The sequence below is a fragment of the Medicago sativa genome, chromosome 1 (genome assembly GCF_051527215.1).
Source record: "Medicago sativa cultivar Bolivia chromosome 1, Bolivia_mono, whole genome shotgun sequence".
Classification (NCBI taxonomy): domain Eukaryota; kingdom Viridiplantae; phylum Streptophyta; class Magnoliopsida; order Fabales; family Fabaceae; genus Medicago; species Medicago sativa.
This window is the reverse complement of record NC_140749.1, coordinates 68,516,482-68,534,492: the sequence shown is the minus strand read 5'-3', so window position 1 is coordinate 68,534,492 and position 18,011 is coordinate 68,516,482. Positions and strand designations below refer to the sequence as shown.

The following is an 18,011-nucleotide window of genomic DNA, read 5'->3' as shown; positions in this document are numbered from 1 at the left end:
AAAGTATAAAATGCTAGTTTGTTTCCTAGCTAATTAAAACTAGAAATTTCTTTGTAAATTTATCCGAATTTGGCACAAATTGTGCTCAATTTGATTATGAGTTATTACCTGGGATACAATGCCGTTTCTAGTACTTTATAGGTCTTAGGTAAAGTTTGATAAAAGGGCCCCCTCATATAATATACCATAATTTTTTTTTTATATAAATGATAAATGAAACATGTGTTAATCATGGCGATTGACATCTGAGCTATGTTGCATCCCAAGTCACCATAATACAATGTTTTGAAATCTCAGCTATGCTGACACCCCAAAACATTGTGTGTCAAATATACATTGTCCTATATATATTATTATTAATAAAAAAGAATAACAAAACAAAAAAATTGGGGGGTCGAACCAAACCCAACAAAACTAAATAAAATACACTTCATTCATACCCAATAACATGAAAATCATTTATCATTTGATGTTACTTATAAAAAATCACAGAAAACCAAATTTGATGTCCCAAGTATGAAACTTTCATGATGAAAGTCATATTATTATATTATGCAATCTAACTACAAATTCGGGTTCACTTATATTTGAAACACCAAAAAGCATCGTCAAAATATAAAACAAATTAAGCCTCTTGGAAGGAGTAGATATTTTGCTGTTTACGTGTTGTTACTTATGTGTTTTACCTTTTACTTCTAAGTTTTACGCTTGGACCAATGAAATGTTAAGGGGTGTGAAAATGAAAGAACTGGGTTCGGGGATGTGAAAATGAAATTCTATTGAGTTGTAAAATAAAAAGGGTTAAGGGTTACTGGGCTAAAGCGTGGTAGAGGATTGGGCCCTCTTTACAATTTTTGTTATATATATCCCCTTTAGAAAACGCATTAATATATACCCCCTTTCTTAGGGTTTACAATTCTTCTAGTGCAAAATTGTGTTAGAGGGTTTGTAATTTTCCTTTTAAAAATTACAAGCTGGCTAATAAAATATTGGTAAAATTACTCTTGTCATCCTTTATATTTTTTTAACGTCATTTTGGTCTTTTTTTTTTATCAATTGGTATATGGATTTTTAAGATTCAAATTTATGGTTTTATTTCGATATAAACTTCTAGTCATAGTTTTAAAAACCGGACCCAATGGTTCGACCAATGACCCACTGACCCAGTACCCTAACCGATTCGATTATCGGTCCGATTTTTTTTTTTTGTGGATAGACGAAATGGCAAAGTCATTATAAACTCACACACACAAGTGGAGGTACCAGGGTTCGAACCCCGATCATGACATCCGGCCTAACAAATTCGGCATTTTTCCAATTGAGCTAGGACTTCAGGATTATCGGTCCGATTTTTAAACCTATGCATCTAGTGTTCAAATCTATGGTCTTTCACTCATGTTTTCATATAAATTTTAGATTTGATATTTGAAAATTCATATACAAACGGACCAAAAGGACGTGGAAAATAGATAAATGACAAAACCGTTAGTTATATTATATGAAATTAATTTAAAGAACGACAAGTGTAATTTTGCCTAAAATATTTTGTTGTAATATTGCAAAAGTAGAGTTTAGGGTCATTCCTAGAGTTTTACGCGCCTTAGTCATAATATGAGGAAAGGGCCCCTTACATAATACATCATAAATTTTTTTAGTTCATTGTTGTGATTTTATTAACTCTTCATTTCGTTTTTTTTCTTCAGCTTTTCACTACTGAATAAATATTTTTTTAGGCAACGTCTGAAAATCAAATATTTCATAGACACCAAAACAAAATAATATACCGTAGAAGTAGAGAATAATAACACATGTGAAGTTGACTGAAATTTTAGCACATGAAAAATAGAGACTAAAATGTTAGCACCTAAGAATTATAACACCAAAAAAGTAAAAGTTTGGATGGAAAATTCTCCAATGTTAAACTCATAACAACAATAATATATGATACAATATTAATGTTAGACTTTTTAGAGGAATCATAGATACAAAAACTCTTTTGTATGCTAGAAGTACATCATTCCTCTTTTTATATGTTATAAGTATATCTAACAAGTTCATTATGATGATACAAAATCAATGTTAGACTATTGTTAAAAATGTACCTTCAATGGTGAATTTTTGCACACTTAATAACTTATAAGAAATTACCTCATTGAAATTGATGTGACACACATTAATTTTGACAGTTGATATCTCAGCTATGCTGACACCCTAAAACATCGTATGTTAAATGCAGTTATTGACAAAAAAAAATTACAACAAAAAAAAAGATGGTGGGCCACATGATCCTAGATGCGTCTCACATCGGTTTCATGATCATGAATGCGTCTCACATGATTTTGCATTATCAAATTCAATTATGCAATCCTTTCAATCAATTCAAGAAAGTTGACATTACTATATTGATATAATTTAATTTTTTGGAACCTTTGAAAGACAAGATTAAGATTGATTTCTCTAGTTGTACCAAAAAAAAAAAAGATTGATTTCTCTAGTAAGCTCATTTTTCAGCTAAAATACAATTTGTTTTGTTACAAAATTATCCAAATTTCTTGGATAATAAATATCTCCAATATTTTTAATATTAGTGAGACACATTATTAGGAACAAAGGTCCCAAAAAAATATCACCAATTTTTTCGATAATAATTTTCTTGACACATTATTAAAAACAACCAAATTTTTTTTAGAGGTGCATATAAAAATCTTTCTGCTATACGAGAGTATATATAGCAAATCGCGTCAGAGGGACAAAAACATTAACATGCTTCAGTCCAGCCCTTCATCATGTCAATATTTGGGACCTTTTCCGTGAATTTTGCTATATATACCTCCCATAAACCAAATATTTCTATATACATCCCCAACAATAATTTTTTTTTTGCCCCCTACCGGCATGGGTCCTAGACCGTCGCATCCCCGATCTATGTCTAGGGCCGACTCTGGTAGAATTTGTAATTTTCTCACTGAAAAAATTGCAAGTTGGCTAATAAATAGATGACAAGTCAACATTCTCCATTATTATCTCTCTTATAATTTGGGTTCAATCAAGTATTACTCAACCCTATAACTCAATTCTCCATTATTATCTGGAGCGTGATTTGAATGACATGATAGTGGTAACAAGTGTGCAAACAAATCTTGGATAGCTAGAATTACATCTTAAAATTTTAGTTGGATGTAACTCAATAATGTGAAATTGATTTATAAGGTGAAGACTATTTGCACTTATAAACACATTTTCTCATGATTTATAAGGTGAATTTTATCTTCTTTTTTTTTTTGACGTTAAGGTGAATTTTATAAAGTTTTACATAATGGGATTGAGACAACAGAGGAAGTATTTACTGGTCACAATTATTTTGGCATAGTATTTGGACATACTCATTTTTTTTTTTTTGTGAATTCGGTATCCTCTACGTGTAATTGTATGGATTAATTATTGGAATATTTATTATTTAATTATATTTCAATATCATTATTGTTGAATAATAAAGTATTGGACTTAATCTATTGGACCTTTATATTAGTAAGTTAGAGTCCATTAGGTTATATTATATATATTCTCTTATAGTCTTTTGTAACGATGACATTGTTATTCTATGAAACCGTAGCCGTTTTTATTGTTACCGTTCTCTCTTTCTCTATTTTGTATCTATATTATTAACAATTATGTGGGAAAATATCGTAATAATTTTATTAGCTATTTATGCGAACCTTAATTGATTAGTGATCAAATTAAGTAATAATGCTATTAGAACTCAAGATACTTAACACTACTACATTATTAAAATTCATGACCTCTACTTAAACTAAAAAAAATCTTTACATCTCATCCCCGTGTTATTGAATATATTTGTAATAGATTTCACATTTTAGATAAAAATAAATCTTTATCATCTCATCCATGTGTTATTAAATAACATATATTTTTAAATAATTAAATAATATGTATTTTGATGTAAGTGTATTCAAATGAGTAACTTTGCAGCAGGCCCTAGTTTTTTATTGAGAGAAACTCCAACTTCTCTCTAATTTTTCTTTCTCTTCCACTCATTGAGAAGGGGGTGATTTTAGGTCATTTTTGATCTAGAATCATCCCTTTGCATCTTTTTTTCCCTTTTTTGATCTAAATAAATGATTATCACATATATCAAGTGTTTTCTTTTGTATTTTTTCGTGATTTCGTCGTCTGAGTGCGGCGTTGTGTTGTCTGTCGTCTTGTGTGGCGTTGTTTGATTTCGCGTCTTGTTGCGGTGTTTGTTTAGTTCATATTGAAACACCAGCTTCAGTCAATCACAGAGATTCAATCAATGATGTGGACGTCAACGTTGCAGATCCGGAAGCATGAGTATTCTGGTAATTTAGATTTTATCATATTATTTGTAGATATTTTGCCGTTGTATGCTATTAACTTGGGTGATGTGAGTTTGTTCGCAGATTCACCCTTTACGTTTTCAGCGATATTGACTCTGATGTATTCTATCCATTTCAACGAATGAATATCGTTTTGTTTGTGTAAAAAAAATGAGTAACTTTCAATTTCATCATGGATTTCACATCCACAATTTCTATATTAATATTCCCATACAAATTCTGTCATTGACAATTTCCCATAAACATGCAACTTCGTTAGGAAGAAAGTAACAACATTTCTTCACCATCAATATTCTTAATGTATATTTATCAATACGGGACCTATTTTATTTGCAATTTATGAGTAAAAATAATTTCATTAATATATCCAGACGGGGACCTATTTTATTAAACTATCCTCAATATTCTCTAGAAAAATATATATTTAAAAATGATTATTGAAGTAAGTATTAATAATATTACAAACGATATTTTTACTCATATATTAATATGATGTTTATCAATATATTTTTTCTTAAGGGAATACGTCAGCATATGTATATTTATGAAAATATTTTTTAAAAAAGGTTTATTCATAAAAATTATTGTGAAAAAATAATACTTTTAATATATTTATTACATTAGATTATAGATCATTAAAATTACCAACCACTAATTAATTATGGTGCCCCTAATATGGACCACTTTTTAAATGGTCCAAACATGGACCTCCAACTTAACCAGCTATATATAGCCTATTTCAAATTGTTTAACTTTTTTTTTCTTTTCATTCTGCTCATTGTCGTCCGCTTCTTCTCCACCTAGTATGTCATCTTCGATGTAATCCCCTGTAAGTATCCTTCTTAGTTTTTTTTTTTGACAAAAGTATCCTTCTTAGTTTTGATAAACTTGTTTATATGTTTAATAACTCTTAATTAATCAATAAATGATATACAACACATTATACATTAATTCAATGCCTCCACCCTCCTTGAAAATTGAAGAAAAGAAAGGAAAAAAAAAAAATCAGTTTTTCCACCGTTGTTCATTCCCGTTCCGATCACCGACCTTACTCTAAAAAATGAAGTATAATACAATATATATTCGTCCTTTGATTTCTGCCGAGAACTTCTTAAATCATATATGGTAAAAACTTCTGAGTTCTTAAATCAAACAAGTTGTAAACTGTTTCAAACATGTCAGAAGGAAACTAGCAAATTCAATTCACTTTCCGTCAAGCTTTAAATTTGGAAAGAGTAAAGTAATGAATGCAGTAGAAAAAGTGCTACTTGGGAAGGAGTAGTGTAAAGTTTATATATCTTTGTAGAAACTGGTTCTCATAACCGTGAATAATACAACTTTAAGATCTCTAACATAACATTAAAAATCTTTGTGCGTTGAGGGAGGGTGCATTTAGTTTGGACCACTTGAAGTATTGGTCCAATTTAGACCACTTTTTTTTACCATTAGATTGTAACAGTTCACTAAACTTAGAATTATGCTATTTATCCAACAAAAATTGCTCGCTCTCAACTGAAAAGACCATTTTGCCCCTGCGTGAGTTATGTCACGCTGCGTGAGTTAACTCACGTTGAGTACTGTTTTCGAACAAAACCCAGCAGTCCATATTCACAGCTCCATTTTTCTTTCCCTCCACCTCCAAAAACCCAAAAAGTGCGATTTTTTTGGGTCAAAACCTTCATTCCAAATCATTGCAAATCGTCAGGAAGCAAAGTTTCTACCCTCATCATGCATCAAAGAACAAGTGATGTATCATCAAAACTCATCAGTTTTTGCTGGTTTTTCTGGTTGGTTCGTCATTTTTTGAGGTAGATGATAGGGCTTAGCGTGAGTTAACTCACACTAGTTGTATGGGTTGTGTGAGTTAACTCACGCAGAAAGTTAACACTAGCGTGACTTAAGTCACGCTACTGTGATTGTGTGATAAACAACGAATTTATGTAATTTGGATTGTTTCCATGCGATTATGAGATTATGTTGTTAAATTGGTGTAATTCGGTTCAGTTATGAATGTGTCAAGGTTACGGGTCATTTATGACTTGACTGCATTGCATTAAATGCAGGAACTCTTGTCTGCTATAAACTTGAGTTAACTCACGCATACCTGTAATTAACGTGAGTTAACTCACGTTGAGTTTTTCAATAGCGTGAGTTAACTCACACAAAATTAACAGTAGCGTGAGTTAACATGCGTAGGGGTATTTTCGTCTTTTCAGTTGGGAGTGAGCAATTTTTGTTGAGTAAAGAGCAAAATTCCTAAACTTATCATGTTCTGTCAACACTAAATTACTTTGGATCTCTTTTCCCTCTCTCAAAGAATCAGATGTCAATGTTCACTTTTTATGTTGTTCCATTTTCATGTTGTGGGTTTCTTCTTCCCTTTCATTCTTTCTTTTATTGCAACAACACAAACAACATAAATAAAAACAAAAATGAATAACACCTAATTTGTAAATTTGTTCATCTAACCTTTACCTTTGTGCTTCATTAATGAAAATAAAAGAAAAATCGAATAGAAGAAATTTTGGATATTCTTGAAAGATTTAAAGGATAGAGAAACTAATACAAACCGGAATAAAACCACAAAATATTAAAAATAAAATAAATCAGTTTTTCTTAATTAATTTAACTGTTTGAAATGAGAAGTGGATATTCAATCTTATTGCAAAACTACTATTTGGGCATCCAATTTCAAAATAAAAACACGGTTTTGGGAAATTAAAAAGAAAAAATTGTTCCTTTATATTATTATATACAATACATGAAAAGAATGTAAGGAAAAAAATCAAAAGAAACAAAAAAAGAAATAAGGAAAAATGGTGGAATAAAGATAATGAAGCAAACGCATTCTAAGGCCATCCAACCAAGGCTACACTTTGATTAATACACTTCATTATTCAACTTTCTTCAACTAACATCTATGTTATCCCTCCATCTAAGAAAACATGAAGCAACTCCTCCTCGGCCAATTTTTTTGTTTTTTGTTTGTTTTAGTTCTAAATTCTTATTCATTGGGAGAGAGAAAGAGCAATGGGAGAAATAGGAAAGGAGATTTGGTGTGGGTAAACCATGATAAAACTTGATGGATTGATTTAATCTAATTGTAAAAGAAAGTGGTCTAAGTTGGACCAATACTTCAAATGGTCCAAATTAAAATTACCTGTTGAGACATTTTTGTTTCTTCAAAAAAAAAATACCCGTTGAGGAATGATAAAGGAATAGTAACCATGGAGAATGAAGATACAGACACCAACCAATAAAGGGGCATTTCTTGTAACAAGCAAATGGTCAATATTTTTTATATTAACTTTATTATTTATTATTATACCAACCGGTTACATTACCTGGTACACAGGGGGTAGAACTATGAGGACCATGGTTGGACCTCTTTTTAGAGGGTGCATATTAGGCTCCCATTAATTATAAATGCATAATTTTTCAATTTATTGGTTAAAAAGGTAAAATTGAAATTACAAAATATACAATTTTACATCCATGGCTACCCAGATTCAAAATTTAATAAGATCGGTAGATTTAACCATCATGATTGCACATAGGTAGCCAATTTCAAAATTTTGTATTTTTAAATTTCATATTCATCTTCATCTTCAATTATATCTTTTAATATTATTACTTGTATATCAACACGGGTACCTATTTTATTTTTTATTTATACACGTGTTTATATTTTTATTCATATATCATTATGGATACCTAACTTTTTTTATACCCGTGTCAATTTTTTTACTCATATATCAATATGGATACCTATTTTTTATTTATTTACACACGTGTCTATATTTTTACTCATATATCAACAAGAGTACCTATTTTTTATTTTTTTTAATTTATACATGTTTCTATATTTTTTTTCTCATATATCAATGCATGTATCCATATTTTTTAAAATTATGCACGTGTCTATCTTTTTACTCATATATCCATATTGGTATATAATTTTTTTATTTATAGACGTGTCTATATGTTTACTAATATATCAATACATTTTTTCTTATATATCAACACGAGTACCTAATTTTTTTAATTTTTATATGGGTCTACATTTTAACTTATATATCAATATGTATGTGTATCAATGAATGTTGTCAAGTTTTAAATGAGGTGCATTTTTAAATAATTAAATAATATGTATTTTGATATGTATGTGTATTCAAACGAGTAACTTTCAATTTTATCACGGATTTCACATCTACAATTTCTATATTCCCATATGAATTTCATCCACTCGTCGAATCCTACCTATATGTTTGTATCCATTGCAATCACATGTGACCACAATTTCTATATTAATTAATATTCCCATACAAATTTCTTCATTGACAAATTCCCATAAACACATGCAACTTCGTTAGGAAGAAAGTAATAACATTCCTTCACCATCGATCCTTTCTGATTGTTTTCTTTATTGAAATTGATATGCACGTACTATCATTAATTATTACAAAGAAATTTCTGGTGAACACGTTAACATACATTAATTTATTTAAGGTGACGAGTCATGATTCTCATCTAAGGTTTTTTTTCTCTCTCATTTTTTGCCACCTAACCTCTTCCATGCATTCCACTTCTCACACCAGTTTTATATTGTTTATTATATATACTTTGTTTTAATCAATTGTTAATAACAGCAACAAAAAAACAATAGCGGACTAGCGGAGACAGACCAAGGTTGATCAATCGCCATGTCTGACAAAGTCAACGATGCTTGGAACAAATATCTCCTTCAGCTTAAGCTTCATCCTCTCAGAACCAAGGTTTCATTTTACTATTTTTCTCATTTTCATTTCTAAGAGACTTTTATATTGTTGTTGAAAAATACAAACTTGTGTGTGTTTTGTTATGTTAGGCTATTACTTCATCAGTTCTAGCTGGTTTTAGTGATGCTGTTGCACAGAAGCTTTCTGGTGCTAAGAAGCTTCAGTTCAGAAGGATTCTTCTTTTCATGGTATATTACTTAATTGTTTCTTCTTTACAATTTCATTACTTTCAATCTATGAAACACCTACACGTATACACCGGACACGACAATGACACTGACAGGTTGGTAACACCATCAATAATTTTATATGTTATTGTCGTGTCCAACACCGAACATGCCTACAATCAAAAGTGTCGGTGCTACAAAACTTTCAATCAATGATCAATTTTTTAAAGATAAAAAAATAATCTAAAAACATGTTTATTGCTTACTATGTCATAGATGAAGTAGAAGTTATTATAGGTTGATTTGGTGGTAGTTGAATTTTGAAGGTCTGTGGAAATTTAAAATCAAATTATTTTGCAGCTATATGGTTTCGCCTATGCAGGACCCTTTGGACATTATCTCCATTTATTGATGGATAAACTTTTCAAGGGGAAGAAAGGCAATGAAACTGTTGCTAAGAAGGTATATAGTTAACTTGTTTTATTGTGCGAACTTTGTCTTAATTTATGGGCATAATACTGTGTTGTGTTAGGTTCTATGTTTTCCTTGGCCCTGGTATCTGTTTAATGTAAAACTCTTATGACTGAAATGTCGTATTATGATAGTAACTGATATCAAAATATAAACTAATAGTAATTGTACAATATAATCCCAAGAAATTCGAGAGTCTTGGTTCTCTCCCCTCCAAGAATTCGAGAGCTTGGTCTCTCCCTACCTATCCTTTATCCCAATCCCTGAATGCCTTTCTTTTCCTCTGCATCTTATTTATAATACTAAGTCCTATAGCTGTTACATAGAAGTCTAGTAGACAGCAATTACTGCAGACAAGTAACAGTTACTTATTTATAATATTATTAAATAAACCACTAGTATCTATAACTTCTGCCCTTAGGAGTCCTATTACTAACAATACTCCCCCCTAAAGACTCACCTTGTCCTCAAGGTGAAGGATAACATAACTGTCCACCAGGGTCCCATAACTTGAAGTAGAGTGACAGTGCAAGGTGTGAAACATGATAATTAATGCATGCATCAGACACTCTCTTTTGGGGAGGAATTTTCGGCAGCAATAGGCATAGTGCCAGTTCGATCAAACCAGAGGATAATCCACTCTTCACCACAAACACATCTGGATCTGGCGGCTTTGGCAACGGTGGAGGTAGGCCGCCAAACTCGAGTGAAACCCATCCCTCTCCGATAATTTTTCTAGGCAATTTCGCCCTCGATTCGAACACACTACTCATACCATGTTCATAAAAGAGTCTGTCAATACCAAGAAATTTGCACAGATCTGTTTTGGTCTCTTGTTGCTTTTCCACAATGATGACATTCATGGAGGAATTTTCTGCATCCATTTCTTCTGCATTCTCTACCTTTTCCTCTTCTGCTGTCTGAATGAGTTCAGAATTTCCTTGATCAGTTTCTTCTGATTGAAGGCTGAATGTGTGAGGCGTCGACGACTCCCATTCCAATCCAGATTCCTCTTCTTCATCCGATATAGGTAGAAGGTCTCTATACTCTGGCTTAAAATGCCAAATGAATGCAACGTGAAACGCTCGCCAACTCGCATGTGGATGGCATCGACTCCACCACTGCCACCATACGAGAGCACGGTTTCGCAAGGCTTTCACCGCCTCCAGCAACTTCTCACCCTCCTGTGTTCCCACGACATCAAAATGTTTCTCAATACAAATCAACCACCAATAAGCGTCACCGCTGCCGTCAAATTGTGGCATGTCCATTTCCCCCCTACTGTGAATTTCTTTCCCTGGATCAGAACTGCTCTGATACCAGTGATAGTAACTGATATCAAAATATAAACTAATAGTAATTGTACAATATAATCCCAAGAAATTCAAGAGTCTTGGTTCTCTCCCCTCCAAGAATTCGAGAGCTTGGTCTCTCCCTACCTATCCTTTATCCCAATCCCTGAATGCCTTTCTTTTCCTCTGCATCTTATTTATAATACTAAGTCCTATAGCTGTTACATAGAAGTCTAGTAGACAGCAATTACTGCAGACAAGTAACAGTTACTTATTTATAATATTATTAAATAAACCACTAGTATCTATAACTTCTGCCCTTAGGAGTCCTATTACTAACAATACTCCCCCCCTAAAGACTCACCTTGTCCTCAAGGTGAAGGATAACATAACTGTCCACCAGGGTCCCATAACTTGAAGTAGAGTGACAGTGCAAGGTGTGAAACATGATAATTAATGCATGCATCAGACACTCTCTTTTGGGGAGGAATTTTCGGCAGCAATAGGCATAGTGCCAGTTCGATCAAACCAGAGGATAATCCACTCTTCACCACAAACACATCTGGATCTGGCGGCTTTGGCAACGGTGGAGGTAGGCCGCCAAACTCGAGTGAAACCCATCCCTCTCCGATAATTTTTCTAGGCAATTTCGCCCTCGATTCGAACACACTACTCATACCATGTTCATAAAAGAGTCTGTCAATACCAAGAAATTTGCACAGATCTGTTTTGGTCTCTTGTTGCTTTTCCACAATGATGACATTCATGGAGGAATTTTCTGCATCCATTTCTTCTGCATTCTCTACCTTTTCCTCTTCTGCTGTCTGAATGAGTTCAGAATTTCCTTGATCAGTTTCTTCTGATTGAAGGCTGAATGTGTGAGGCGTCGACGACTCCCATTCCAATCCAGATTCCTCTTCTTCATCCGATATAGGTAGAAGGTCTCTATACTCTGGCTTAAAATGCCAAATGAATGCAACGTGAAACGCTCGCCAACTCGCATGTGGATGGCATCGACTCCACCACTGCCACCATACGAGAGCACGGTTTCGCAAGGCTTTCACCGCCTCCAGCAACTTCTCACCCTCCTGTGTTCCCACGACATCAAAATGTTTCTCAATACAAATCAACCACCAATAAGCGTCACCGCTGCCGTCAAATTGTGGCATGTCCATTTCCCCCCTACTGTGAATTTCTTTCCTTGGATCAGAACTGCTCTGATACCAGTGATAGTAACTGATATCAAAATATAAACTAATAGTAATTGTACAATATAATCCCAAGAAATTCGAGAGTCTTGGTTCTCTCCCCTCCAAGAATTCGAGAGCTTGGTCTCTCCCTACCTATCCTTTATCCCAATCCCTGAATGCCTTTCTTTTCCTCTGCATCTTATTTATAATACTAAGTCCTATAGCTGTTACATAGAAGTCTAGTAGACAGCAATTACTGCAGACAAGTAACAGTTACTTATTTATAATATTATTAAATAAACCACTAGTATCTATAACTTCTGCCCTTAGGAGTCCTATTACTAACATATTACTAGGTGATCCTTGAGCAAATAACTAGTTCTCCATGGAACAACTTTTTGTTCATGATGTATTATGGCTTGATTATTGAAGGTATGATAATTCTCATTGTTAAAATTCTTATCATATATGTAAATGAATAAAGATTAATGTCAGATTTTGTTGTAACTTGTAAAGTTATAATTGAGTGCCTCTTGTGTTGTGTAACCCACCTCTCTACCAAGAAAACAGAATTGACATTCCTCTAATATTTAGTATTAATTGTTTCTTCTTTCTGCTTAATTCCTAACTTTGGTTCTGGTACTATTATGTTGCATTTGAAGTATGTATATGTAATCCGAAGTTCAAAATTATCAATGTTTATAGGTCAATATGTAACCCTAAGTTTACAATAATCATTATTTACAAGTCAATATGGTGTCTTTGATCGACAATTTGTTGCATTAGAAAATCTAGACCTTCTATCCCAAATTTCGGTGCAAAACTTTTCATTTTTATCAAACATAGCCTTAATATGATATTGCGAACAACAAATTAGAAAACATTTATAGAATAAAAGGTCAAACGATTCATGTATCAATCTTACCTTACAAGTATATGAAGGGTCTAACAGCCAAGTCCTTACTTTCTTAAATTGTTCTGTTCAATTTAAACTTAACATTGAATTTAATTCCCGGAGGAAAGCAATAAAAGGAACTACTTATGCTTGCTTGTGTTACAATCTAGAAGAAAGTACTAGTTCTCATTCGTAAGAAAAACTGAAAACTCTAGAAATCTTCACAATGATAACTTGAACCAAACTGAAATAGTGAAGGGTCTAGAAAAGATAAAACGCAGAAACAAATTGTGTGTGTAAGTTTCTTACCTCTCTTGCATAGTTTAATCAAAGAGATGCATTGAATGATAGATGAAGTTTAAGCTTTTTGGAAAGCACGCTTCATATTTCTCTGATTTTTATTCACAAAATAGCCTCATGAAACAATTCCAGCTTATTGATAATACATTATACATATGCCACTTAATAAAAACAATTTTCAAATGAAATATACTAAATAATTCTCCTTCACTGCATAGTGCTTCATAATTAAAGTGTGAGGTTGGTTTGCAGGAAGACCTTGGAATATAGTCATGAACAAAGTCAAAAACGACTATCCTACTGTCCAGTTGACGGCGTGGAAGGTATGACAATGTCATAAATCTTCTTCTGTTTGGCCAATGGAACAATTTGAATAGTTAGTTTTTGGAAGGCGTAACTAATTAGTTTTTTGAACATGCAGTTTTGGCCTATCGTTGGTTGGGTGAATTACCAGTATATGCCTTGCAGTTCCGTGTTTTATTTCACAGCTTTGTTGGTTCATGCTGGTGAGTTCTTGTATCTTTCAACTTTTTATTAATTATTACTCTTCAATGATGTTTTCATTTCATCTCTTAATTGTTCCAAAATAACGATTAAGCATCATTGGTTGGTTGATAGTACTGTGAGTATAGGCATGCACTATAAATTACAAAAGGTTCTTTTGAGTAATGTCATATTTCTTATAAAGGAAATCTTTTAGACTGAAGAAAATAATGTTGATCCTTTTATATTGGGTCCGGCTTTCAACTATATTGTGATGTTGTCAGTACATATGTACATCATTAGGCCACTAAGATTGCTTTGGCTGTCTACGTATTCCTTGATTAAGTAAAAATTGTGAAGATGCAATGTGGAAACATTTTCTCTTGTTCTCATTTCCCTCAATTTGAATTTTAATTGCACCATAAGGTGGTTCTCTGGTTATACATAATATGCATTAGCAATACCGAGACTATTCCATCATACTCAAAATAATATTCATTTCTGCAAAGCCAAATCGTGTATAGTTGTACTGATTTATGATCATTGTCCGTGGCTCATCGTGATATTCCCTCTTGACTTTTGTCAAGTACTGGCATTAGTCATTAAGTGATCATTCTGTAATGTATCTAGTTTCAATATTTTGGAGGATATTTCATTCTCTACTAGGTGTACTTCCATCTTTTCCCTATAATAATGCATTTTCACATAAAACTTGAAACAAGTTTGACAACGCTAGGCTAGTGTGTGTCTAGTGTTAGTCATAACCAACATAAGTCACCATCGGGTGATTGTCGACGGTAAGAGAGGACCCGACTAATATGATTTATCTGTGGATGAGAGTCACTCTAAGAATGATTGTTAGTAGGAAGAGAAGGCACCACTAGTATGAATATATGATTGATATGTGAGAAAAGAGTCACCACCTCAATGATCGCCAGTGGGAAAAGAATTCACCATGATTTAATCCATTAGTGAGAAAAAGAGGCATGACAAACAAAAAATAGAACCAGCATACCCAAGACTATAACCAAGATGTGGAAGACAAATGCACAACACGATTGTAACTTGCATCTCAGGACTGTAACCACTAAAACAGTTTTCCACAAGTTACAAATTGGTAAACTGAGGGTAGACCCTGGAAGAGATGGAGGCAATGCCGGTGCAAGAAACAGTGGCCAGAAATATGGCTTCATGCGCGATGACGTGCAACTGCTAGGGCTGAGCTTTTAAAAATCACAGATGGAAAAAGGTGGTGCGTGTGAACACATGATTGGGATTCTGAACTTGTGAATACAGGACTCCATAGATTTGGAGATACCGCTCCTGATGGTGAAAACTTCAATGAACCTTGCTGGTGATACCATATTGAAATTTTTTTATTTCTGTTTCTAAATTATATCACACTAGGATATATTTATAATAGGATTGCAATTAAACAATAAATATTAACTGATACTATTTCTCAATATAATTTTTAATAATTGATATTGTGCAGTAAAGGAATAATAACATGTGACCAATTCTACCAAACTTTTTTCTGTATGAAAACTGAATTAAAAGTTTCTTTAATGAATTTATTACCTGACTAATAGTACGATGCATGTTAGTAAGCTTTCTTGATGGGAAACATGTGCAGTATGAATTATTTAGCAGTTAATGGACTTTTGATTTACTTTCTTGCATCAGGGCAATCTTTCTGAATCTGAAAGCAAGGTCATCATCAGTTGCTATCAAGAAGGCCTAGGACAGAATAGTCTTCACACTTTTGGGATGGAAAATCAAAATCTCCCATTTTTGTTAATTATAGGGGATCATTCATGATAATTTGTTGGCCATATTGGAGTTGGATTATTCTTACTTTTCATAATTTTCTCTATGACTTGGTTGGTCTTTGGAATTTAATTGGCTCAACAGTGATAAATGAATGGTTAAGTTACTTCTCAGTGTTATCAAATTATGTCATGGATAATGTTAATGCATGTGCCCCTTTCACAGATTATTTAAAGTTGGTTCAACTGCAAATTTCATCTAACATGTTATTTTGAGGATCTTCTAAAGAAAAATACATCGAAAGTGTAAAACGTTTTTACATATACATTCAATCAAATCACATAAATTAAAGGAGTGAAGGGAAGAAGAAAACACGCACATAAATTTTTATACTAATTCGCAGCAACTGTTGCTACATCGTGTCCTTCATTTTTTAGAGAGATTTGCTTCAATCCAGGTGAAAACATAATTCACTAAACTATAAATATTTTTTACTCTGCCTCTTCGAGCAATGTAAGTATTCTTTCTCTGCCTCTTTAAACTATCTCTTACTGCACCTTCTCGTTAACTAAAAGATTTCTCGCAATTGATTCGTTGAGGAACTCCAAATTTTAGACAACCTTTCAAACATTTCAAGTATATTTTTCTCTTCCTCTTTAGTCTTCTCAATAAATTCTGGCACCAGCCTTGTTAAGGAGCTGTCTCTCGAGACCTTTTTCTTCAATACAAATCATGCACCCTTCTGAGTGATACATACAATTGTGAGTTTGTATATGAAGATGATACAAAACGACCTAAGAGTTTAACTTGAATGATGTACAATAGTATGAGTATCTAATAGCTCTCCTCAGAGATTCCATCATTTCATTTTGAGATCATGGATTTAACATTGAAATTTGAGATATCTCCATTAAATTTTTTTATTCTTTCTTATGCTACTTCTTGTGAATAGTCTTCAACTTCATTAGTTCAAATGAAGTTCTTTATATAGAGATATATCTGTTGCAAAAAGTGAGTTGTAAGAGTATTTTTCAGAAGTACGCTTTCTTTTAAACTTCATTTTAAATCAATTTTCATGATATCTCTATACTTTTGTCTCAAAACTTTTAAACTTTATAAAAACAGTCCCACAAAATTTATCATTGAAGAATTTTATGATTCTATCTAAAGAAAACTAAAAGAAAGGGAATTCAATTAAAACATTTGAATTGCCAAAACTCTAATTTCTCTAAAATTTCTAATTACTACATTCAAACACACTCTAAAGGATCATTTGGTGGGACATGGTAAGGAAATTATATATCGAGTGAATAGACATTTTCATCCTTAAATTTGCACAACTCGTTCAATTTCGTCCTCAATTTTACAAACGTCCATCAATTTCGTCACTCCGTCAAGTCTCACCGTTAACGGCGATGACGTGTGACGTTAAGCACTGATGTGGATTGCCAACTCCGATGTCTGAATTATTCTTTAAAAATCTTGATTGTCCTTGAATTATGTCACTCACTATCAAATCAATTCACGTATTATTTATCTTGATTATCAAACCGATCCATGCTATTGTCAAATAAATGTTAAAGACTAAAATAAAATGTATGTAACTGTTATTTATTAGCTTTGCATGTTTGAAATGAAGTTTCATCTACGTTCAACGTAACTTCCAAGGTCTTCGTGCAAAAGTGTGGAAAACCACTTCAAATTCTCTCTGTTTCAGTCCTAGTGAACCTTAAAGAGTTTAACAATGAACCTTAAAGAGTTTTGATGATAACAAGGTATTAAAAATTGTAAATTGGACTAGCTAATATTTGTTCAAGTGTACAAGACCATAGTTAAAAATTTACATCATATAAAGGTTCTGAAGAACAAAAAAAGAGCTAAGGAATCAAGAAAAGGAAGCTTTAAAGCGTCTGAAGAGAAGTGCTCCTGAAGACTAAAAGTGCTCCTGAAGACAAAGTGCTCCTGAAGAATGATGACGTCATCAGAAGCTGAAGTTCATCAGAAGCGGGTAGTTCAGAAGCGACTTCATCAGAAGCTGAAGCTCATCAGAAGCTGATTATCACCACAAGCTGAAGATTCAAGGATCAACACTCCAAAAGCTGTCTATTGGATTCGAAAACACTGCAGAAGACTAGTGGAATTTTGCAACGGTCATTTTGATGAAGATTTGAAGGCATTGGAAGCTTATCTTCAAAAAGCGTTGACATTGTACTATGTACGAACTGTACAACCACCTTCTCCACTACTCTGTTTTGTGTCCACGCTACAAGAAAAGAAAACAGCTCCAGA

The 18,011-nt window shown here is 32.9% G+C and overlaps 2 protein-coding genes and 1 pseudogene across 3 annotated transcripts; 1 reads left to right on the top strand and 2 right to left on the bottom strand.

Annotated features, from left to right (window-relative positions):
• The first annotated feature begins 9,020 nt into the window (after positions 1-9,020).
• LOC146956730 (peroxisomal membrane protein PMP22-like) lies at positions 9,021-15,951 on the top strand (annotated as a pseudogene). Its single transcript, XR_015020748.1, has 7 exons — positions 9,021-9,151; positions 9,244-9,342; positions 9,682-9,783; positions 12,631-12,706; positions 13,722-13,792; positions 13,891-13,975; positions 15,639-15,951. The product of XR_015020748.1 is annotated as a peroxisomal membrane protein PMP22-like (transcript).
• LOC146956732 (uncharacterized) lies at positions 9,928-11,315 on the bottom strand. The gene has a single exon (XM_085731207.1). The coding sequence runs from the start codon at positions 11,061-11,063 to the stop codon at positions 10,260-10,262; it is 804 nt and encodes a 267-aa protein (XP_085587333.1). The 5' UTR covers positions 11,064-11,315; the 3' UTR covers positions 9,928-10,259.
• On the bottom strand, positions 11,456-12,259 carry LOC146956731 (uncharacterized). Its single transcript, XM_085731209.1, has one exon. The coding sequence runs from the start codon at positions 12,257-12,259 to the stop codon at positions 11,456-11,458; it is 804 nt and encodes a 267-aa protein (XP_085587335.1).
• Positions 15,952-18,011: the final 2,060 nt, after the last annotated feature.

Excerpts from the sequence above, each read along its gene's own strand:
- LOC146956731 (XM_085731209.1), bottom strand. The coding sequence starts at position 12,259 with ATGGACATGCCACAATTTGACGGCAGCGGTGACGCTTATTGGTGGTTG.
- LOC146956732 (XM_085731207.1), bottom strand. The coding sequence starts at position 11,063 with ATGGACATGCCACAATTTGACGGCAGCGGTGACGCTTATTGGTGGTTG.